The sequence below is a fragment of the Meleagris gallopavo genome, chromosome 28 (assembly GCF_905368555.1).
Source record: "Meleagris gallopavo chromosome 28, MGAL_WU_HG_1.1, whole genome shotgun sequence".
Classification (NCBI taxonomy): Eukaryota; Metazoa; Chordata; class Aves; order Galliformes; family Phasianidae; genus Meleagris; species Meleagris gallopavo.
In genome coordinates this window covers 4,891,871-4,915,417 of record NC_139431.1, presented here as the reverse complement: position 1 = coordinate 4,915,417, position 23,547 = coordinate 4,891,871, and the positions used below count along the sequence as shown (strand labels likewise).

General features: G+C 57.1%; 1 protein-coding gene across 2 annotated transcripts; it reads right to left on the bottom strand.

Annotated features, from left to right (window-relative positions):
* Nucleotides 1–9,646: 9,646 nt before the first annotated feature.
* On the bottom strand, nucleotides 9,647–23,022 carry MDFI (MyoD family inhibitor). Of its 2 annotated transcripts, none has more exons than XM_085210405.1 (5): nucleotides 22,621–23,022; nucleotides 22,360–22,413; nucleotides 13,707–13,814; nucleotides 11,084–11,329; nucleotides 9,647–10,710 (listed from the first exon to the last, which is right to left on the bottom strand). In XM_085210405.1, exons 2-5 carry the CDS (start codon nucleotides 22,406–22,408, stop codon nucleotides 10,454–10,456), a joined length of 660 nt encoding a protein of 219 aa, XP_085066531.1. In that variant the 5' UTR covers nucleotides 22,409–22,413; nucleotides 22,621–23,022; the 3' UTR covers nucleotides 9,647–10,453. The 2 variants fall into 2 exon arrangements, with proteins under 2 accessions (XP_085066531.1, XP_085066529.1); XM_085210403.1 differs by having other exon boundaries at nucleotides 13,707–13,847; nucleotides 22,621–23,020.
* Between the last annotated feature and the right edge of the window lie 525 nt (nucleotides 23,023–23,547).

Genomic DNA, 23,547 nt, shown 5'->3' with positions numbered 1-23,547 from the left:
TATCATAACATTTAGATTTTGCCATCTGTGTTGATGGGTTGAAGGAGGGTGCTTGGCACTCCGTGTTCAGAGGTTGATCCTCTGCTGCTGCCAGGCAGCATTGCAGGGAACCGAGGGCCTCAGCATCGTCCCGGTGCCATGGGGGATCTCTGGGGTTGCACTGGGACAGGTGGGATGAGAGCCATCCCTGTCCCACCCACTGCCACCAGCTCAAACAACCCTTTGTACTCATTGTAGTCTAGAGGAGAAAAGAATTGAGTAGTCTTACAGCAGCCCCTGTTTCCATTGGCACCAATTCCATGTGGGTGTGGGTTTGCAGCTCAGATTCCCCCCCCACAAAGGGCAGGCATGCAGTTGGAGTGCAGTGCGATGGGTTTGGGATCTGGCAACCAAAATTTGCAGGAAGGAAGAGAACAGGAGCTGGGCTGGAGGGAGAGCACTGTGCCCAAGTGCTTTGCCTAACCTCAGCTGAAAGGTTTTGTGCTGATTGCGTTGGCTACCAGAAAGCAGGGTGAGTTACCCAGCCTGTTCTCCTCCCAAAGGATGAAGGAATTTTAATATTTCTTATTCTTTCTTTAATAAAAAAAAAAAAAAAACCAAAAAAAAGCACTGGTTATTTTTGTTTGAACAACTGCAATATTTCCTTTGCCCCCATTCCCCCTGCCTGCTGTTCAGCCTGGCTCAGCCACCAGCAGTCATCAGTGTGCTGAGATCTCCATCTCTGCAGGCAGTTTGGGGTTGGGGTGCAGGGTGTTCCACTGGGGCTGAGCCAGGCATGGTGCTCCTGCAGAGGTCAGTGCCCCACAGACCCTGTGCACAGCCCCAAATCCCAAAGAAACCCAGAAGATCCTACTTGGACCAAGCTTCCCAATGGGAAATCCCTTGTCTCCTGACTGGGAGCATTTTGTGGCTGTAGCTGTGGCTGAGCAGCGTCCCCTGCTCTGTAGGTGCTGGCTGGGGGTGCTGGGCAGCATCCCCACAAGGATGGCTGCAATTCGGGGCTCTTGGCATTGCTTTCCTCTTGGCAGCTGAAAGCAGCTGCTGGTAATTATTTTAATCTGCGTTACTGGGTGGGAATGCAGCTTCTTCTGGATCTGCAAATTCATAATAACACTGAAAAGAGGGGGAAAAAGAGAGAGAGAGAGAAAGAAAAGAAGAAAACCCTCCTCTCTGTAAGAGCCTTGCTCGCTTTGATCTTTTGTGTGAGGCCTCTTATCTGGACGAGAGAAGGTTTACATGCTGGCAGATAGGGGAATAATACTCAGCGGAGATAAGCTGCAGCCCCGGTTCTCCTTTGTGTGGCAAATTTGATAGTACTGGGAAAATGTTTACTGGGAGACCTGGGGAGAGAATCAGTCCCAGCGCAGCTGAGAAAAATAATTGCTGCATGTTATAATTAAAGGGTTTGGGCTCTGCTCGCTGCCCTGGGCTGCAGGAAGGCATTGCGGTGTGGGGTCCTGGTGCAGCGCATGGGGGGAACAGTGGGCACACGCAGCTGCCATCGCTTATGGGGACACAGAGGAAATCCTTCAGGATGGCTCGAGGGGTGTTGAGCACAGGAAGCAGCAGCGGGGAGGAAACCCGACGGATTTCTGCATCCTGCACTCTTACAGGTGCCACAGAGCTCCCTGCGGCTCCATCGGCATCTCTGGGTTCCCCCAGGGCTCTGCAAGGACGTGGGCTTGTGGGAATGGGGCTGCAGGGGACCTCGGGGGTCACAGAGGGTCACCCCCCCCCACCCTGTGTAATCGGTTTCCTATTAATCTGGCGTTTTATTATTATTATTATTGTTATTATTATTAAACATCTCTCTTCTCCCAAATCATCTCAGAGCTGCGGCGAGGTCCCCGGTAATAGCTCCATAAATTTCAGCCATAAAAAGTAATGGAGGGAGACAAATGAGATAATTAGGAATAAATCTTGGCGAGGTCTCTATTCATCAACATCCCCCAGAACCGGCCAATATTCCAAATCATTAGCAAAGCCCGTAATTAACAAAGAGCCAAGGCTTCCAACGTTAATAAAGCTCTCTCAACTCTATATTATCAGGTAGCGGCTGACGAATCGGCCCCGTTAATATTACGGCCTTTGTTCAGGATCTACTCTCTCTCTCTCTCTTTTTCTTTTTCTTTTTTTTTTTTTTAAGCTAAGAACTGCATGCCATTTTTTTTTTTTTAATTCTTCTGCTAAATTTTAATTAGATTTTGCGTATGCATCTGTAGAGGGCAAGTGAGGGGACAAAGGGACAGGGCTTTTCTTTTCTATTTTCTCACTGCTTGTCCCAAAAGGCCGGGGTCAGGGATGCTCGCAGCCAACACAGAGCAGCGTTTACCCCACAGCTGTCCCTGGGGGTCTGTGCAGGGATGCACCCTGCTGGGCAGCTCAGGCTGCTCAGAACTTGAAGTAGGAAATAATCAAAGGGCCATTTATGTGCTGTGGTCACAACAGCTTCCCATAGGCAGCCAAGAAATATTGCCTGAGATGTAAATGTTTGCCTCCTGCTTGCTTCCTTCCTCCCTGAGGTGAGCATTGGCTCTCTGTTAGGAGGCTGTAGGGCTGCAGGAGAGCAGAGCTGGGCTGGCAGATGGATGCAGGACCAGGGTGTGCAGTGTGGTCACCAGGCACAGTCTGGGGCACTGCTGCACCCCTGTGTGCTGTGGCTCTCCATATGTCAGCACGCAGAGCAGGGTGGGTGGGAGGGCAGGAGGGTTTTTATTCTGCTCTCCTTTCTGCCATTAAGGGCTGTACCCATGCAACCAGCTTGCTCTGCCCTCCCCAAAACGGGGATGGTGGTGGCTGAGGCTGCGCTGTGTTGCTCACACTGCAGGCGCGGAAAGCACGGTGTAAATGCAAATCCTCCCAAGTGCAGTGACTGCAGAGCTGTTTGCTCCTCCTGTGTGAGAGATACGGATGGAGGATGCTGAGACCTGGTGCAGTCCTTCATCCCAGCCAGGGGAGCAGAGCCTCTTGTCTTGGGAACAGCCCTGGGATCCATCTGGTTTGGCAAAGCAGCCCATGAGCCAATCTGCACCTCCAGGAGCCTTCCTGAGACTGAAGCTTTCCAAGAAGAGCAAGGGCAACAGGCACTGTAGAAACTGAGCTGCAGAAAGCCCCAGCACAGCCACCAACAAACAGTTTATCCATATGCTGTAGAGAAACCCCAGGGCGTGGAGGAGAGAAAAACCCAGCCAGGAAGGGAAAATCTGCTTGATGCAGAAAGAAAGCTCTGGGTCTTTGGACAGACGTCTCTAAAGAAGGAACAGGAGGATGCAGCCCCAAAGTCGCAGAAGACTTCAGCACAGCACAAGGGAAGGTGGAGCTGGCTGCGTGGGCTTCCCCTGTCCTCGCCTCCCATCACCAGCCTGAGTTACACCAGCTGCTTTCTGTGCTTTATGGGGGAAGCAGAGCACATGTGTATCTCATCCTTTCACTGCACAGCTGGTCCTACTGACCTTACAATAGGGAACCCTGGTGCAGGAAGCCCTGCCTTGCTGAGGGCCCTTGGCACCCCAGCCCACATACAGCCCCATCACAGCCAAGATCTGCTGCTGGCACATTTCTGCATCCACCTCCATCACTGCTGCAACACCCCATGGCTGGCAGGGCCAAGAGCTCTGCAGCAAACCCCCCCACAGCAGCCCCAGAGCCCCTCGGGGGTGTCATTGCCACGGGGTAGGCAGAGCTGAGCAGCCCTGGCACTGTCAAGGCAGCTTCCAACATCTCTCTTAGTGTGTCTTCCTTTTTTCTTGCTTCCATTTTCTTCCTTTTTCCTCCCTCTCCTTTCCTTTTTCCTCCCTCTCCTTTCCTTTTTCCATTCCTTTTTCCTCCCTCTCCTTTCCTTTTTCCTTTCCTTTTTCCTCCCTCTCCTTTCCTTTTTCCTTTCCTTTTTCCTCCCTCTCCTTTCCTTTTTCCTTTCCTTTTTCCTCCCTCTCCTTTCCTTTTTCCTCCCTCTCCTTTCCTTTTTCCTTTCCTTTTTCCTCCCTCTCCTTTCCTCTCTCCTTTCCTTTCCCTCTCTTCTTTTCCTCCCTTCCTTCCCCCAGAGGAATCATCAAAGAGCTTTCAGATCAGAATCTGCTTCAAGCAAAATTCTGTACCGTCTTTGCTGGCCGGATGGATGTGACTAAGAGACGCGGTTGCTGAGCGCTTCTGCAACAAAACCCACCTCCATCCACTCTCCCGGAGCCGCGGGCTCGGGGCCGGGATGCCCTGCGGTAGGGGGCAGCCGCACGCCGGTAACCTCAGCTCGGAACTGCGCGGAGCCGGATGGAGCAGGCGGGAGCAGCCGAAGCGCTTCACACCTCGGGCGGCCTGGTGCGTCCGGTCGGTGTGGAGAGGGCCGGGTTTGTGCTGTCAGCATCTATGGAGCTAAGGATAACCCGTGCTATGGGGCTGCGGCCGGGGCGATGCAGCCGGGTGCTCGCGGCATCTGGGAGCCATCTCGGAGCTGGGGTGCAGACAGGGCCGCGGCGGGGGCCGAGCTCAAAGAGAGGAGGTGCGGAGACAGCTGGGATGTGCTCTATTGCAAAGAGAGAAAAGGCGGCTTGGAGGTGTGAGGTCAGCCGGTAATCAGCAGCACAGCCCGTGGTGCTGCCAAAATCTTGAGTAAAACAGCCAAGGCAAACACAGGTGAGCTGCTTACCTGCCTTTGAAGCAGGCAGAGGATACCAGCAGTGCTGGGCGTGCAGGCACGCTTTGAAACTCAGAGCCTAGAACACAAAATCCTTTGTTACCCATAGCCAGGAACAGGCTTAGGTGCTAACGAGCTTGGAAATGAACGGGGTTGGTGCAGAAATAGGAGCCATCAGCCCCACCTCCCTTCAAATAATTAACACCAAATGGCAGCGCAGGGGGTGGCTCCCAAATTGCTGGCGATTGCATGGGAAGGAGAACGAAGGGGGTATTTTGTAGCATGGAGAGCCACCCAGAGCCTAAGGGAGCAGAGCCTCCTGCTGCTGGGATGAAGCCTGGAACTGCGGGGTGGTGGGGGGAGGAGTGCTGGGGGTGCACAAAGCTTGGGTGTGAGCAGATGGATGCACAGCGTGTGTCTGTATGCATCTCTATGTGTCTGCGTCGATGCAAGCAGGCAACCATCCATATGGATCAGCGTGTATGAAGGGTGTTATTTATGTGTGTATATGTATGCACACAGATGCTGTGGCACACGGGGGGGTCCCTCTCACACGTACACATGGATGGAGGCAACGGGAGGCTCGGGTCGCCCCCAAGTGCCACCCCACGTTTGGGAACGGCCGTATGAGGAGCCCATACGAGGCTGAGCACATAAATAGGAGTGAATTAATGCTCGGGAAGGGGCGGCTGCTGGCCCTGTCCCACACGTGTGTGAAACACGTGCCAACTTTCCCTGCTTGGGAGGGACGGGCGCTTTGGTCTTAAAACAAAAACGGTGCCACTTCTTTCACCCTATAACTCACCGTGGCCGCTCGGTGCGTTTCTGAGTGGGGTTAAAGGTAGGGCCGAATTTTCCTCTGCAAATATTCCTCTTAATGGCTTTCAAATGTTGGCACCCCCGGCGGGTGCTGCCTGTCTGTGTGTGTGCGTTGGCTGCCGGCGCTGTCTCACGGCACCGCGGCTCCCAGATATTTCAGCTCTCTCCATCCCCTCTCCGGTTTCAGCCGCGTTTGTAAAGAAAACAACTCCCACAGCCTGCAGCAGGAAATCACTATTTGGCTTTATGAGGCACCTCTTCCTGACGAGCTGCACGCAGTGGTCTCTGCTCGCTCTGCAGGGCGGGTATCCCCCCAGTACCGGGCAGCGGGATGGACTGGTGGCACTGGGATGGCCCTCGTGCAATGGCTGCAGTGTTTGTGGATGGGGGAATGAGGGCTGCTGGCAGTGGTGGTGGCAGCTGAGATGAAGGAAGGGAGGCAGACGCAAAGCGGTGCCTATGGGCTGACAGCACTCTGTGTGCATTAAGGTGCTGAGTGTGTAAGGAATGTCAGTGAAACAGAAATAAACTCGCTCTGACTTTTATCGGCACATTTCCCAGCTCAGGCCCATGGCAGAGGATGTGACCAGCCCAGGTAATGTGAGGTGTAATAACGCCAGGCCCCCCCCGTGGCCCCACACACCTAACCTGCCCCATGCCTTGTGGTGCTGAGACCCTTATGTCCATCGGGCTGTCCCATGGATGGGCTTCTTGGAACCACAGCTCAGTTGGAGCCCTTACAGCCCCATGAGACCCTCCCTGCTGTGGGCTGGGTGCCCCCACCTCCCCCCCAGCTCAGGCTGCCCAGAGATCCCATCCAAGGCCTTGAGCACCTCCGGGCATGGGGCACCTACAGTTCTGGGCAACAGTGCCAGCACTGCCCCTGGGTAAAGCATTTCCCCCTCTCATCTGATCTAAATCTTCCCTCTTTCGGTTTAAAACGGGGCTTCTGCCATGGTGCTCTGCTTTGGGCAGGAGCTGAAGGGATTGCACTGAACACACGGTCCCTGGGCATGTGTGTCCATGTATCATACGTGTATGACCTCTGGGAGCCATGGGTCCAGCAGGGACACACTTCCTGGCTTTATTCCTTTCTGTATCTTCGAGATCTCAGTGTTTTGGGGCCCTGCGCTGCCCACCCCCACCTCCCCCATTGGGTTCCAGCAGCCTGTAAGGGCGAGGGGCTGCTCCTCTGCAGCACCCAGGAGAGGGTTAACACCAACCGCTCTGCGTTTTCTTTCTCCAACTTGGTAGCAAGGCAGAACGTGGAGATATACCGTCTCCGCTTGGGTCCCAGCCCCGGGGCCGGCTGGAGGAGCGGTGCTTTCAGGCAAATTGCCGCTTGGCAGCAAAACCCGGCAGCTTTGGCCAACACTGCGCTGCTCCAGCGATCAGTCGGCTTCTGCACCCCGTCCCCGGAGACATCGCACGGCTCTGGGTAATCACAGCTCTGATCCCACAGCCGGCAGCACCCTGTGAGATGATGTGAGGACGCAGCACCGCGTCCCCCAGCACAGTGCACAGCACGGGGTCTCCAGGCAGTGGCAGCAGACGCGGGCTTTGGCTGCCCGATGAACGCTTGCCAGCTCTTTGCACGCGTGCAGGACGTCGGCAGCCAGCAGCTTTCCCCTCGTCGGTCGCTCACGTTTATCGCAGATCGGAGATCAAAGAGATCGGCCCCACCCGGCTCCTGCCCAGCTCCAGGGCTCTCAGAGAGCCGAGAAAACGCAACGCTGCCGAGGCTGCGGCCCCAGGCCGTGTTTTGGGGAAGGGTGAAAGCGAGGAGCCGAGCTGGTGGACCTGAGCAGCTAATTCCTTCCAGCTGCTGTCAGGCTGGCAGGTTCTCAAAGGAAGTTTAATAGACTGCAGTCATCTCCCCTTGGTCCGTCCCCCCTCACATGGCAGAACTGGGATTACATGAGCTGCATGGCTTGCAGAGACCGAGCTCTAATATTATATATTTTTTTGGCTTTTGGCTCTGAAAGTGTTTTCATGTGTATGTGTGTCAGTGTGTGCACGCACGCACGCACATGTGGGATGCCGTTCTCTCAATGCTGGCCAAACCTGCCCCGACAATGCATCAAATGGGGATCTCACAGGGCTGGGATGGGGAGTGGGAGCAGTGGGGAGGAGGAAGGAGCCGACTCCATGGGCCCCCTGGCTGGAGCACACCCTGCGAGCAGGGAGGAAATGGGATGAAGAAAGTATTTGGAGTGGAAAATAAAAAAATCTTCTCGCTTGCTTTATTGATTGTCATTGTGGACAGAAATAGCCATGGCTGCCGAAAGCAATCAGTGCCGAGCTGCTCAGCACCCCCCAGCCGTGGGACAGGAGGGGCTCAGCTGCACGCATGGCATGTCAGGGCCCTGCTGCCTTGCCAAGCGTTGTGCATCTCGGTGGGCAGCCCCAGGAACACACAGGCTGGCAGCAATTACAGGATCGGCTTCTATTATTAATACATCAAACGTCTCGCCTGTAACAAATCGCCAGCAGAGCGACGCAAGAGAAAGCCCTGAAGGCAACGAGTGGTGCAGCTCTCCCTGCCCATGGTGAGGCTGTGTGCCCACTATACCCTCATCCTGGCAGGCAGAGCCACATCACCTGGTCACCGAGCTTTAAAAGCAGCAGGAACAGAGCAATGGACCATTTCATGAACTTTAGCCCATTTAACTCAATTACCTCCCAGCCAGCCTGGGGGGGGAGATGGGTGAACCCGGGCATTGGTGCAGCACAGCCTCAGGGCTGGCATCCGCATGGGCACATTGCAACAGCTCCCAGCTCTGAGGCTTCCGCACCAGGAGCGAAAACCAAGTGCTAGCAGGAGAGCAATTAGTTAAAAAACGGTGCACATCTGCTGTTAATTAATTCCCCGGCAGGAAGGTTAACCCCTGCCTTCCCCAGTGCTTTGCAAGGTGCATGGCCAGCAGCAGCTTGCAGCCAGAGGCAGGCGTGTACTTGGCTCTTCCGGCCCTTTCCAGGCGCTTGTGCTGCTCTGCACCACCATTCCCACACTGCGGGTAGCGAAGGCACTCCAGGCTTGGGAAAGGGATTTAAAAAACCCTGACCTTGCCCAATGCCCGGCCCACGGAGCTGGTGGAGGAGGTTGGCCCTCTTTGAGGACGGAGCATTGCTTTGCAAGGCAGAGCTGTGCTTATGGGTACCTGCACTGGGTGCTATTTTATTTGCATTCTTTTCTCTGGGTGCGTGCCATCCTTCCCACACTGGGACACAAGCACGGCCTGACCAACCCCAGGGTGCTCCTGCACCAGGGGAATCTGTTCCCCATTAAGCGTCTCCAGCAGCGCTCGTTACCATAGGGAGAGCAGCCTGCCAGCTCCAACCTCCCTAATTAGCACCACGAGTGGGGCCGGGCTGGGGAAGGCCGGTGCCTCTATCCCTCCTTGCCAAGGATGTGAACGGCTTGGAGCCGAGCTGCAGCCAGAACTGTGGAAATGCTCCCACCCGCTCTGTGCTGGGGCCCCGCTGCTGCCTGTCCAGGAGCAGACACCAAAATGCAGCCCCCACTCCTCACCCTGGGGCTCAGCTGCATTTGAGGATGGGTTAAAGCCCCAGTCTGCCACCCCACCATGCTTAGGATAGAGAAGGCTGCTCGCATCTCCTCCTCCCTGCTGTGCACTTGCCCAGCATCGGGCTGCGACTGCCTTCCGCTCACCACTAAAAATAGGTTGAAGGGCTGAGCAGCAGCCCTGGAGGGCAGGCAGCCCAGATCCCGAACCTGCCCGTGTCACTGTGACCAACTGACCCATTTGGCCTTGGTTTTTAAGTGTTTTTCCCTCCTTGCTCAACTTCAGCCCAGCTTGCAGCCTCGCTGCGGTGGTTGGGACCTGAAGCCAATCTCTTGGGGGTCACGGTCTCTTACTGGCATAGCATGGCACAGCATGGCATGGCATGTTTGGCAGTCGCTCGGTTGGGCTGAGCGGTGGCACAGGAGAACTCAAGCCACCAAACTCGGCCGCCTGTCTCCTTTTAGGGACATTATGCCCCTGCGGCAGAGGTGAGGGGCAGAGGACAGGAGAGCTTCAGGGCTGCTGCTGAGCCACCCCATGGCCTCAGTGCCAAGATAAAGCCCCGCAGCCCCTGCACGTCCCCGGGCCCTGAGCACGGATGGATGTGGGGACCGGAGATGCAGTGTGGCTGTGAGCTGCCATTCCTTGGGCACATGAGGTGATGCAGCAGCCCTTATTCAGAAATGAAGAAAGACCTTTATTTACAGTAACAAAAGGGACCAAAGACAAAATAATAATACCATGACACTTCTTCTCCCTCCCCTTCTCCCCAGCCCTCCAACGGTGTGTTCTCTGCCCTCCCCCAGCCACAAACCCCGTCCAAGCGGTGAGGGGACGGGGGCCAGCTGCTGCTGGGGGTCATTTTGCACCAAGCTGCCCAGTGAGGGATACACTTGGGGTTGGTCACAGCTTGCATGGCTGTTCCAGTCCTGCAGGAAGAGAGTGGGTGGGGATGAAGGCACTTGGCTGTGGGGGAACCCCCCTGCAGGCTGGTTATTGCACTTGGCTGCCAATGTCAGCACCGAGGAGGGGCTGGGGGCTGCGCCCACCCACACAGCCTGGCTCCAGAAGGCATCTCTGTGGGGTGGAAGGCTCTGCTGCACCCAGCCTTGGAGGATCCGAGAAGTGAGGATGCCCTGGGCCACCCCAAAGCATGGCACAGCACCTGGAGCAGTGTCCTGGGACGGCGTGGGGTGGGAGCTCCTGCGCTCGGCTCAGGTGGCAGGATGCTCCCACGAACCCTGGGCGTGGGGAGAGGTAGAGTGCTATGGCCGTCCCCAGCCCTGCTGACTCACCCTTCCCCCGATAGGATCCAGCAGGCTCACCAGCTCTGAGGATGAGGTTTGCAGTGGGGGGGGGGGTAGCACTCTCCTTCCTCACCGGGCTCCGTCTTTTGGCATTTCACGCCTGGGTTTCCACACCACCTGCCGGGGGGCTGCAGGAGGGGATGGGAACGGTCCCCTCTCCCCAGATCTGGCCCTCAGGAGGAGAAGCAGAGCCCGCAGCACTCCATGCAGATCTCCAGGCAGTCGGCTGACTCGCAGCAGGCGTCGATGATGCCGCAGTCCATGTCGCAGGGCAGGTCGCAGTCCGCGCACTCGCCCGAGTTGCAGCAGCAGCAGCAGATGCAGGAGTCCTCGGAGGTGCAGGAGCCACAGGTGGCACAGTCCAGCACGATGTTGCAGAGGGTCAGGAACTCGCAGAAGAGGCAGGATAGGATGCAGTGGACGCAGCAGTCTGCAGGGGAACAACCAGAGAGAGTGGGCAGGGAGGAGTGGTACCAGTGCTGGACTGGTGAATGGATGCTCAGCCCCCAAAGGATGAAAACTGGGAATGAAGGGAGGGGGTGAGATGGGGCTGGGAGCCAAGCACTGCTCCCTCAATGCCTGAGACATGCCCAGACCCCAAAAGAAACCAATTTTGGAGGAAGTGAAATGACCCCCAATCAGTACCCGCCCTGGGGAAGGGTGAGTGGTGCAGATGCAGGAGGTGAGGGGAGCATGGTTGCTGCCCAACCTCAGGGTCCTGGTGAGCTGGGAGGATGCTACACAAGATACCCCATGGGATTGGGGGGCACAGCAAAGAAAATTCCCCTTGGAGAGAGCGGTACCTTCCTGCGCCTCAATAGGGATGTGGGATGAAGCCGACTTGGAGCTGCCCTTGCTCTTCTTGCTGCTCTGGCTGTTGATGGAGTGGTGGGACTGCAGCTTACGGTGAGGCTTCTGGGAGCTGGGCAGAGGGCGGAAGACCCCGTTCCCTGTGTTCCCACCTGGATCCAGCCCTTGTCCAGCCCCGTTCTGCAGCAGGTGGGTGCAGGGGCTGGGGGCCTGCGTGGCTGCTCGCATCTGGGGCTGGCCTGGGGAGAGAGCAGGAGGTCACTACTGGTCCCTGCAGTGCTGTGGTGAGGGACAAATGAGGTCCCAGCCCCTGTTCCCTGCCAGCATGTGGGAACCTGGCGTGGTATTGCAGGAGGGATGCAACGATGCTGACAAAAGCACTGTCCAGGAGAATGGAGGGGGAGGAATGAGATGCAAGAGACAGCTGGAGGGAAGGAGGCAGTCAGAGAAAGAGAGGGTGGGATGAGAAAAGAGCAAGAAACAACGTCTTGGCGTGTAGGATGTGGTGTGACTGCCAAACCTCAGCAGAGGACCTGGGTAGGGGGCCTAGCACTGCCAGCACAGACAGGAGGGGTGGAGGTGAGTGGGGGCACGGAGGGCATGGGGAGAAACTTCCACCTCTGCTGCCCCCAAACGAAACCCGGTGGCACGGCTGCCATCCCGCAGAGCAGCCCATGAGCTGCACGGCCATCCGCCTCTGCTGAACCAGATAAGGAGAAACTGGAGCGCTGCTCATCACCCCGGCTGCGTAATGAAAGGGCTCCCCAGCCTCTGGCTGAACTCCTCGGCCTGAGGAGGGAATGCAGATTTTGCTCTATCAGCCTCCAGCTGTGTGCTCCTGCCCGGCGCCGTGTCCCCATGTGTGGTGAAGGCGGCGTGGTCAGGAGAGGGCTGGAAACACAGCTCGAAACACAGCTTGAGGGAGGGGGCTGCAATGTCTGACCCCCGCTGCAGCAATGCCAATCGAAGCCACAGACCCGGCCTGGACTGGCGGAGCTTTTGCAAGCTTTGATTTCCCTCTCCCGCTCCAGTAAACAAGGGATGATTCAGCCTGGAGGCTCGAGGGCAAAGGCACCTCCGGCCGCCGGGAACAGTAGCTGCTTTCTGCACAGTGTGGCTGTGGAGGGACCCATGGGAGGAGGGGGCACGGCTCAGCCCCCTCCACCCCCCACGGCAATGACTGCCTGTCTTGCACCGGCAAAAATAGACAGAGGCACGAAACCCACAATGTGTGCCTGTGGTGCTTCCAAAATGGGAGCTGCAGAAGTCTGCACGGGCATTGGGGTGAGACAAGCTTACAACAACCAGAGCTGAGCTGAAAGCATTGGGTTGAAAGCAAGAGGGGTGAGAGAAGGGCAAAAAAGGTAAAGGGGAAATGGATCATGGATAAAATGGGACACTTTGCCCCCATCACTCCCTGAAGTCCCAGGGTTTGGTATCCCAAGGGAACAGGAGCACACACTGAGGTTCCACCACTATGCATGGAGCCCACGGGGAGAGTGGCACCGGGGCTGGTTGGAGCTATGGGGGAATGAGCAACAGAACCCAGCACGGCCACCTCTGCCCACTGCTCTCCCTGCACCCCCAGCTTTTGCCTGTTCTTTGTTCTGAAGCAGCACAACTTACAGCAGCCCACAATGTGCTGGGTTTGGCATTCTCCATTTCACTGCATTCCTCAGATTAAACTGTTTGTAAATCAAAATCATGCTCCAGCTCCAGTGAGCAGCAGGGAGGGCCAGCCAGCAATCCCCCCCTCTCGTTTAGAAAAATAGCTTCCATCTTTCGGGATTGCTTTCAGGAGCTCTTTGGAGAGTCAGTTCTTCAACCTGCAGCCCTGGAGTCGCGTGCGATGCTCTGCGGGGCGATGGCAGCGCAGGGAGGAGCAACCCATTGCCCTGACTGCATCCCAACCAAAGCTGTGGGATGGGCACACCGTGTCTCACACCAGAGCGATGCTTCATGGAGCAGCTCAGGCTCCCTGGTACCAGCATCCCCAGATGAGTGCCAGACCCACAGTGCTCTTTGCCTGTGCCCAAGGTGGGCTCACCGGCAGGACTGGGCTGCACTGTGACCCTGCACTGAAAGCAGCAGTAGTGGGCTGCAAACAGGGCTGCTGGTGGAAATGCCGAGGAACCAGAGGGGAAGGAGGGAGCTGCCCCACACTCTGCCCCCCCACCAGCCTGGCCGTGCTCCCCTTGGCCCTAAAGGGTGGGGAAGGGGCTGCGTGGGGCCGCGGCGTGCAGGGTGCAGTGGCCGTGGTGTGACTCAGAGGTGCAGAATGTCTGTGGGCAGCCGGCCCAGCTCCCAGATGCTTGCAGGGCTCGTGCTGGGGCTGGGGAAACGTGCGCTTTTCTTGCTCCAGGCAGCAGCGCCTGCATTTCAATGTTCACAACCTCATCTCCACCCTGCTCCCCCTGGGGGGAAGCACCAAACCGCCCGCATCCAACCAACAGGGGTGGCTGTGTGCTAAGGGGCGGCCTGGGAGCAGAACCACCCACCCCATAAAGGGGCACAGAGCAAGGGCACACCGACAGAGCATGGGCATGATGAACGGCTGCCTCGTCAATGAGCACTATCACTTATTAATTGGCAGCAGCCATGTCAGGGTGCACTCACATGTCACAGCTTCCGGAGTGCCCACGAGTTCAGTCCTGGCTGCTGTGGTGCCGTTGGGCAGCGCTGTGCAGGACTCAGCGTCATCCGAGGGCTTCTCAGTCCTGGGGGCTGCAGGTAAAGGGTGTGAGGTGTCACCCACCTCTGCAAGAGAAAGAGGTCAGGGTGAGTGCCTCAGGAGGGGGGTCACAACCACCAACACAGCCCCTGGGCAATCACACTCCTGGGTCATGCTTTGGGGTTCTGCTTCAGGGTGCAAGCTGTATCCACTGGCTGCTGTTGTTTTTTGAGCCAGAGAGCACAGCTGGGGGAACAGCTGGAGGGCTGCAATGGATTTAGGGTTGCATGGCACTGCTTCCCCTCCTGCAATGCCAGAGGTCTGTGAGCACCCTCCTAAAACCCCTCCTGAGGTCTCAGATTCACTCTACAAAAAGAGAGGGGATGCAGTAACATCCAGCACCTCCAGCCAAGCTTTCCCCCCCATTCTCATGAAAGAGCTCTGCCAGCCACTCCCCTTCATATCCCACTTGCCCTGGCACAGGAGCACAGGAACTCCCTCAATTGTGGCAAGCCAAATCCCAAATGAGCGAACTCCCCACCTGCCTTGTGGGGACAAACCCCAGTGCCACACATCTCCCTGCAGCATCCCAGCCAGGACTGGGGACCACTCCCCAGCGGGTGACCAGGGACTGCAGAGCCCCCTCCTCCTCCCCAGCACAGGAATAGCAGCTGCTTGCACAACAGGGGTTGGACTGCACTTTATATAACCCTAAATTATAGCTTGGGCAAAGGGAGGGAGACCAAACAGCTGTAATTTCCCTGGCTATAACAAGAGATCCTACATGCAGGCAGGCAGGGCCGGGGGGGGGGGTGCAGAGTGAGCCCTCGGCCACCGCGTTACGCTCAGTGTAACAAGAGGTCCTACAAGCTGGAGCTGGGCAGACCTCACCTGTGTAATTACAGGGACTACAGCAAGAGGCCCTACAAGGGAGGTGGGGGCACACCCCCAGCCCGGGGTGGGCAGGAGGGGATGCATGCAGCCGGCAGTGATGCTGCCTCAGCCCCATGCATTCATCCCCTGCCTCGGTTTCCCTTTAAGACTGCTGTGCCGCGGAGCCTGAGCCCTGCCCAGCGTGGCTGAGATTGGTTTGCACTTTCCACCCGGATTCCTTCACGGAATCAATTGGTGCAGGCGGGATGGGAAGAAACAACCTGCCTGTGGTCTTTGTTTTAAGCGCTACCTTACAGAGCGCAGATTTGCCCCCTGCTCTGAAGGGCTCCTGGTGGAGGACCCACCACTTCTTCTGAGAAAACCTGCAGAGCCTGGCACCAAGCTCTCCGCATCCAGTCCTGAAGGTGTGGTGATTCTGGTGCTCACCCCAGGCTGTCCCACACCCCTGGGTGTTTGTGCACAGGCGTGGTGTAAAGGTGAGTAACACCCCACAGGGCTACAGCCACGTCCTCCGTCGTGTCCAGACCTGGGCCAGCCTGACTCAGAGCCGTGGGATTTGGCCAACGCCTGTGGGAAGCAAACGCTGACACCTCGATGGATGGGCAGCACCACATGGAGCTGTGAGCCAGAGCTGGAGGGCATGGGAAGGGGTTCGAGGCACTGAGCATCACTTTGGAGCAGCTTTCTGCTGCACCCGTAATTGTTACCCTGTGCAACATGAGCTCTCACACACAGCCACAGCGGTGGAGAGAGGAAGATGGCAATTAAATCAACGCCCACTGGGACAAGCTGGCCAGGAGAGAGACAGAAATGGGCGGGAGAGAGATTTGGGTAAGGTGCTCCTGTCCTGCCCTGCACACAGCCCTGCTGCTCCACGAGGGGCACGAGGACGCCCTGGCATCACCACGGCATCTGCACAGCCCTGTGCCAAACACAAGGGAGAAACAAAAGGCAACCCAGGGTGATGCTTCCTGAGGACGGAGACAATGAAGTGTTTGAAGAACAGTAAGTCAGGCTTTGGTGAATCACAGCCCGGCTGTAAGGTGCAAGAGATTAGGAAAGCAGAGAGATGTGGAGCTCCTCATCTTTGCCTCCTGGCTGCCAAGGCTGAGCAACGCACGCTCCCAACTTTCCCGATTCTTCTCCCCTTTTGCAAAGTCAGAACTAGCCCCATGTAACGGCCCCAGGAAAGCGTGGAGCTCCAAACAATGCAGGGATTGAGAAGAATGGAGGGAAAAGGAGAAAGAACTGAAAGAAGCAAGAAAGCTAGACGGTCTCATGGCCTTCCACTGCGTGTCCTCCAACACTGCTGCACAGCAAAATGTGCCAGCGGAGCTGGGATCACAGGGAAAGGAGCAGCAGGAGGGGCCCTGCACTGCACCACCAGCTTTGTGCTGACGAGGGGCAGAAGCCTGCATGCTCAGGGCAGGAGGCACGCTGCGCTCCCCGTTGCCTTCAGGACTGAGCTGATCCGTCCACAAAGCCCTGCACAAACAAGAGGAAATAGCGGTGTGTCAGCAGCACAAACAGGAGCACTGCTGCCGTCAGCACGGCTTTGCTGCACCCAGTGGGGCTCTGGCTGACTGCAGGGACCCACACATCGTCCCCTCCGGGCGGCCGTCAGCTGGAAGGCGTGGAGGATGTGGGAAGATGCAATGCTGGAGGCATGCTTTGGGGTCAAATCCTCCCAGGTTTTCCCATGGCTCCCGCTTTGGACTCCTCAGCTGGAGCTGGATGTGAGGGATGAGCTGGTTCTCCCCCACCTCAGCAGTGCTTTGGCCACAAAGGGAGGAATATGGGGGCAGGAGAGAAGCTCAACACATCTGGATCCACATCTGGATCCACACGTCTGGATCCACGTCCAGGGCTATGGGTCACATCTCCATTGACACGAGTCAGGAGTCCCACGTCTCCTTCCCCTCCTTTATTCTCCCAGGAGCGGTCGGTCAGGGAGGACTGTTTTGGATGGAGACACAAACAGAGGCAGCCGAGTGAGGCGTTCACCACCACCACCACGCTGCCTTGCGACGGTATTTAGTTTGGGAGCTTTCTAATTTTTTTTATGCAGATAAAGTGAGTGTGTAATCTCAGTTGGTTTTCCCATATAGGCTGCCTGGCCCAATCAGGTGCCTGTCTGACCTATTCAAGGGATATTGTAGAGCTTGATTAAGTGGTTTCAAGTGCAGGAGAGACAGCACTGAAGCAAATCCTTCCAATCCCATGAGCCAGGCTGGAGGAGTGGAAAGCAGAATTCTGGTCTGAAAGTTTGCTCAACTGGGAAGAATCCAAACGGCTTATTTACATTCAGTCTGAAATTAATGCACTAAAGCATTTCAATGATATTCAGAGAAAGGAAGAGCAGGGTGTGAGGGAAGGGACGAGCAATGCCCAGGAGCTGCCTTGCTTCCAAGCAAGTCCCAGCTGCTTCCAGCCCACCTCTGGTCCCAGCTCGGTCCTGGCAAGCATTTCCTCCCTGCTCACCTGAGCTGTGCTCTGTAAAAACACTTTGCTGCTGGGACAATGAGGAATCTGGTCAAAAAAAAAAACCAAAACCCAAACCAAACAAGAAGTATTGGTTTCTATGAAAAGTTACTTCCTAAATGCAAAAAGCAAAACAAAGCAAAAAAACCCACAAAACCCCAAATGGCTTGCCAGCTTGGGAGTTGTTATTATTTGTTATTTATAGCCATTGGGTGGGTAGGGAAAGAGGAATTTTGGCTAGGCCGGAGCTGCATCCATCCCGATGCAGGGCAGGGGCTGAAACCACAAGTCTACAGAGCTCCTCCAGCCACCAAATCCCACTGCAGGTTTGGGGCACAGACCCTGTGCTGGATGTCCCTACAAACCCCAGCATCCAGAGGACCCAACCGCTCCTGCAAAGGACGCACTGACCGCCCCAGACCCTCACGGAAGGCTCAGTCCTCCCAGTGGTGATGATGGGGATGTGTGGGTGACCCATCACCTCCACAAGAGAGGAAAAGCAGCAGGCAGCGCGGCTCGGTGTGACCCACAGCAAGGGAGCTCAAGGAAAACCACTGCAAGAAGTGTGCACATCCATCACTGCAGGCAGCAATGGGAACTGTGCCTCACACAGTAAGAATATATCAAATAAATATACATCCAGGTGGCAGTCAGGACTCCTTGGTGCTGCATGTTGCATGGCAGAAGCAATCCCCAAGCCTCAAAGCCCTCAGTCTAAACTGGAAGATGTGGCACAGCTGTGGCTCAGCAGGACCCGGCTCCTGCCCTGCGCTGCTCCAGGCTCTGCCTATGGAAAGCAAAGAGCAACGTGCAGCATCCCAAGCGTCCTGTAGGGTGTAGGAGTGTAGAAAAATGGTGGAGAACAAAGGATCAAAGATTCAGTCTGGGGTTGAACCAACATCTGCTGACATTGAGGAGCACCACATCAAGGAGCTGCCAGTGCCCAACCTTGCTGACCAGAGGGACTTTGCAGCCTTATAGGATGGGAAGGCTGTGGGAGGAGGCCCTGCAACATGCCAGGTGTTCCTAAGGACAAGAAGCCTGAAGTGGATAAAGCCATAAAGCCTGTCAGATCCAAGGAGATTCTGGGAATTACAGAGCAATGAGCCACACCGCCACGCTGAGGAAAATTATGGAGAGTCTAATTAAGGACCATGCCGGTACAGTAATTGTGTAACCTTATGGGGTCAAACCAGCACAGGTTCTGCCAGGGAAAATTTGTGTCTTTCTAACCTGCTAAGAGTCCTTAAAAAAAAGTTAATTGAAGAGCAGATAAATGTGAGCTGGTGGACATCGTTATTAACAAGAGTAATAATTTGCAGTCGTACAGCACCTTTCATCCTGAGATCTACCAGTGTGCAGTTTTAAGCCGGTGCCCATCACACATCCCCCAGTCTTGATGTATTTATGTCAGCACAGCCACGGTGCTCAGCCAGCATGAAGCACAGCTCTGTCACCAGGTGGTTCGTTGGGGAAGCAACAATGCCCAAAGCAACAATGTATGTGACGGAGCCCAAACCTTGCAGTCCTGGTGCTCAGCCTTCCCTCTCAGCCCTTCCTGCTGGGCTGCATGCTTGCAAGGTTGGGATTTCTCCTACGCACCAACACCAAAGCAGCTTTGGAGGAGCTGCAGCAAGGTGAAGGCAAGCAACAAACCCTTCTGCAAAGATCAGGGCATGGCCCGGCGTGGCCAACAATGAGCCATTGGGGTGGAGGCATCATCGCTTCTGGAGACAGTGAACCCATTGCTGGTGGAGAGGCCTTTAGGGAGAACACACTGCACCCACAGCCCTGGCAGCAAAAGTGGCCAAACCAGGTGAGCACTGTCCCATCCCAGCCCGTTCTGTCCCATCCTGCACCACATTCCGCACCAGGGAAGGAGCTGGTGTGGAGCTGGGAGTCTCTTCCACCCAGGGGAGCGACCCAAAGAGCACAGGGTGGGCTGAAAGCATGACCCCAAAGCACCACATTGCAGAGCAGGACAGACGGCCCTGTAGGACAGATGGCAGGACAGCACTGGAGTGAAGGAAGACTGCCCCCAAAGTCAACCACGCACTGTTTGAGCTGGGAAGAGGCTGCCAAAGGCTGGCTAAGGAATGGCCACGGGCACAATGCCTGCAAGCATGTGGCAAAGCAAAGTCTGAAGATGGGGATTCGGGGCAAAAAATGCACGTTAGCTCATCTGCTGCATGCAGCAGCTCATTTCCACCAGCACAACTGGAGTGGGGGCACACGGAAAGGACCGCACAGAGCCTCCCCCGCCCCAACCCAGCACCCCGGTGCTGCCAACCAAACCTCCTGATTCGGATGGGGAATGGCACGAGAGGGCAGAGCGCTGGGGGAAAAAAAAATCAGCAAAAATACAGAAAATGCCCCAAGGACAGTTTGGGTTTGTGCAGCTCGCAGAGCCCAACAGGCGCTTCCCGAGGAAATTCAATTAGGAGCTGGAGGAGCAATGGGGACGCGCGGGTGGCCATCGGCACAGCCCTGGTGGGACTGCTTTGTTTTGCTCAGAACGAAGAACGGCTGAAAAAAGCCAGAAAGCTGCGTCCTCCTGGTGTAAAGAAGGGAAAGGAACAGAACGATGTGTTTTCATGAGCAGATGACGAACTACAAAAGAAAACTAAAGTGGATCTTCTGGCGCAAAGAGGCTTAAACTGGGGAAAAACAAAGATGTATTTCTTTGGGGGGTTTCTTTTTTTCTTCTTTGCACTTACTGAGCGCAGCTCCGTGGGCAGTTCCACTTAAAGCTAAGTTGAGCAAGGAGTCCTTTGCATCGCCCTCATTCAGGGCTTTGTTCCCAAACTCTGTGTGCAGCCCCGCTCCTGCCTGGTGCTGGGAGGCTCTGGGACCCCACCTGCCCCCTAAGGAAGCCCTTTTCACACTATCATTGTGCCCTGCAGTGGGAAGCAAGGACAAAGTCAGTCCCCATTGCCAAATGGACGGCTGTTTTTCTCCCTTTTTTTTTTTTCTTTTTGGCTAATTCCTCCAGAAAACAGTTACACCCCACATGCTTCACACGAACAGACAATCGCCTTTTCTCTCCAAGGCTTCTCTGCAAACCACCTGTGGCTGTTTTGGGGCTGGGCAGCCCTGGACAGGAGGAGGCTGTGGGCACCAGACATGGCAGGGAATGAACTCAGAGCACAGAAATGAGGCTGAGCATGGCAGTGTCATCTCAGCTCTGCCCACAGCTCTGCCACACCACTCTGTTTCCCATTTATTCTGCGGGCTCGGTGCTACCAAACGATCTGCTTAGTGCTGGAAAAGGAGATGAGCAAAAATTCCCAGGCTCTGTGCAGCAGGACAGGGCCCCTGGAAAGTGCCCAGGAGATAACGCCTCTGCACTGCAACGTCACACAGCCAACAACACTGAGTGCCGACCGGCTGCATTCATTCATTGCTCACCAAGAGCAAACCGTGTGCGCAAGAAGCCGACGCTCGTGCCGTGCAGTGGGAAGCTGCCCTTCAGAGCACTCCTGTTGGGTGAGCAAAGGATTCAGAGCTCCTGCTGGTGTGAAAAGTGTGGTCTCTGCTGCCTGGGGAGGTGGACATGGGGATGTCTTGTGCACACCCAGCGCTGTGCCCACACTGTGACTGAGAGCACCCACACAGACCCCCACTCAAGCAGCCCTGACCACCACCTGCCCCCATCTCAGGTACACCCACTCTGTGCAGCAGTGCTGAGCAAAGCCCCACACTCTGCTACTGGCTGGGAGCACAGAAAAGCTGCAGGGCTGTTTTTCCAACACACTGAGCGGATTTCTAAGAGCCCTAAAGACAGCTTTGCTCTGACAGCACACAGAGCTCCACTGAACCCAGGCTGCCGGCTGACTCCTATGCAAGAACTTTTGGCACGAGGTCCAGGGATGGTTCCCCATCTCCAACCTGGATCAGGGGAGTCTTGGAAGCGTTGCACCATGCATCAACCCAGGTCTGACGGCACAGAGCAGCACCAAGAGCTCAGCCAGGAAGCACAGCATGCAGCAGGAGAAGCAGGGGGAGAAAACAAGAGGATGCATTCTCCAGCACTCGGGCCCAGCCATGCTTGGGGGCCAAAGGCAACAAGCAATGATCCAGCTGCATGCAGCCCAGGCTCCGCATCCCTGTGCCCGCATGACACCGAGCAGCTCCCAGTGCCTGCAGCAGCACAGCAACTTCTGGAGCTCACACAGAGGTGGACGTGGCCCCTTTTGTGCACCCAGTAGGGCTGTCCCAGCTCCCCGCTGAGCCCCCTCCCCGTCCTGCCCCGGCACTTTTCTGTCTCTGCAGGGACTTTCAGTGCATTGATCTCTGCAGGATCAGCAACCCGAGGGCCCAGCTTTGTCCCATGGGAAAAGTGAGGATCCCCCAAAATTTTCCATCCTCTCTTTCATAGCCCAATCCTGTCCCGCTGCTGTCTGCAGGACCCCAGGGAGCTGCTGCGGGTGGGGAAGGGGCCCCTACACCCCACTCCTCTCGGGGTCCGGCGCAGATCCCCGGGCTGCAGATCAGCCCCAGCCCTCCCCACATCCTCAGCCACCACCCCTCCCGGGACGTTTTTAACCCCTTCAGCTCCCGCTGGCCCCAACCCAGCCCGGCCCCGTCCTGTGCGCTTGGCAAAGTTACAGGAATCGCTGCGAAGTTCGTGCTGCGCTCCCCAGAGGCTCACGGCATCAGCTGCGCTCACACCGCGCCAGGCGCGCACACACGCACGCAGGCACCGCAACACGCGGCCGTGCACGCACACACTGCGGCCTTCCTGGAAAAAGCCTCACCTCCCCCCCCATAGCCGTGCACACACACACAGCCACGCACACAGCGCTGTGCACGCACAGAGAGCCGCGCACACAGCCGTGCACGCCGGGCACGCACCTCCCGCTCCCCGCACACGCGCACCCCTTCCTGCCAAGTCCCCCCCGCAACCTCCCCCCACCCCCAACCTCTCTCACACACCTCCAAGGCCAGGCAGCCCCCAGCGAGTCGCCCCTCCCTGAGCCACGCAGCTCCAGCACCCGCCAAACACCCCCGCACCCCCCCGGGCTCCCCAGCCATTCACACACACACAACTCCATGCACAAACACGCCGACCCCCGGCACCCCCCGACGTGTACCCACACCCACAGCCACGCACACACGACCCCCCCCACCAGACCCCCAAGACACGTACCCAACACCCAGCACCGTGCACATACGTTGCTCCCCTCGGACCATTTCCCCCCCTTCTCCCCCACACTCCGGTACCTGGCGGCGGATCGGTGCGGCGCGGCTCCGGGCGGCTCTGCCGGGACATCGGCGCTGCGGTGGGACAGACGGCTCAGTGCGGACACACGGACACAGGCAGACACACGGACAGACAGAGCCCACCGCGGGGTAGACAGCCGACGGGCAGACGGACGGAGAAGACCGGACAGGCGAACGGACGCCGCCGGACGGTCAGACGGAGACCGGCGGACAGACAGACGGACACCGTCCCCCCCCCTTTTTCCCCCCTTCGGGGCTCACCTGGGCCCCGCAGCTCCGCGCAGCGCTCAGCCCCGCGCCCGCCCCCTCCGCTCCTCGCAGCCCCCCCCGCGCATCGCCCCGCGCGCAGCGCTGCCGGCCCGACGGCCGCCCGGGGCTGTGGTTGCTTTTTTTTCTTTTCTTTCTTTCTTTCTTTTTGTTAAACTTTTTTTTTTTTTTTTCCCCAATTCCTTAAAAAAAAAAAAAAAAAAGAAGAAGAAAAAGCCGCGAGAACAAACAAACAACCGCCCGCGTCCGCAGAAGCGCTGCGCCGTGGAGGAGGGGAGGAAAGTTTCTTTTGGGGGATGGAGCGGAGCGGGGAGGAAGGGGGCGGGGGAGGCGGAGGGTTCCCGGCTCCCGGGGGTCTCTCGGGCTGCGCTGCGCCTCCGGCTCCGCGTTGGGCCGAGTGGAGGGCGTACGGAGGAGGGGCCCCAGAGCCTCCGCCCCCCCGCGCCGTGCCTCAGTTTCCCCACGTGGGAAGAGCGGTCAGAGTTCTCCCCCTCCCACCGCCCCGCACGCAGCGCCGGGGCTACTTCCCCTTGGAGGGGGTGCGGGGAGCAGCCCTTTCCCTCGCCGGGTTTGCTGCTGTGCCCCCGCGGGAGCCGTCCTCTCGAACAACACGGGGAATAATTTTGCTGTAATCCCCCCGGAGCTCGGCTGCTGCTGTGGGTGTCAGCCAAGAGCTGGGGGTGCCCTCCCTGCCCTGGGAGGGGGGAGTCACAAAACTTCCCTCGGATCAATCCACTCTGTTGCAGCACTCCATTTTTGCAGTACGGAGCTGTGTCCCCCAGGGTCTGAAGCCACTGCTGCAGCTGGTGACCCCCCTGTGCCCCTCCTCCACTGCCATCACCCCATGGTCACCAGGGGACAGCAACCAGAGCCTTTTCATCACCTGAAGCTTGCCAAAATGAACTTTAGTGCAGCACCCAG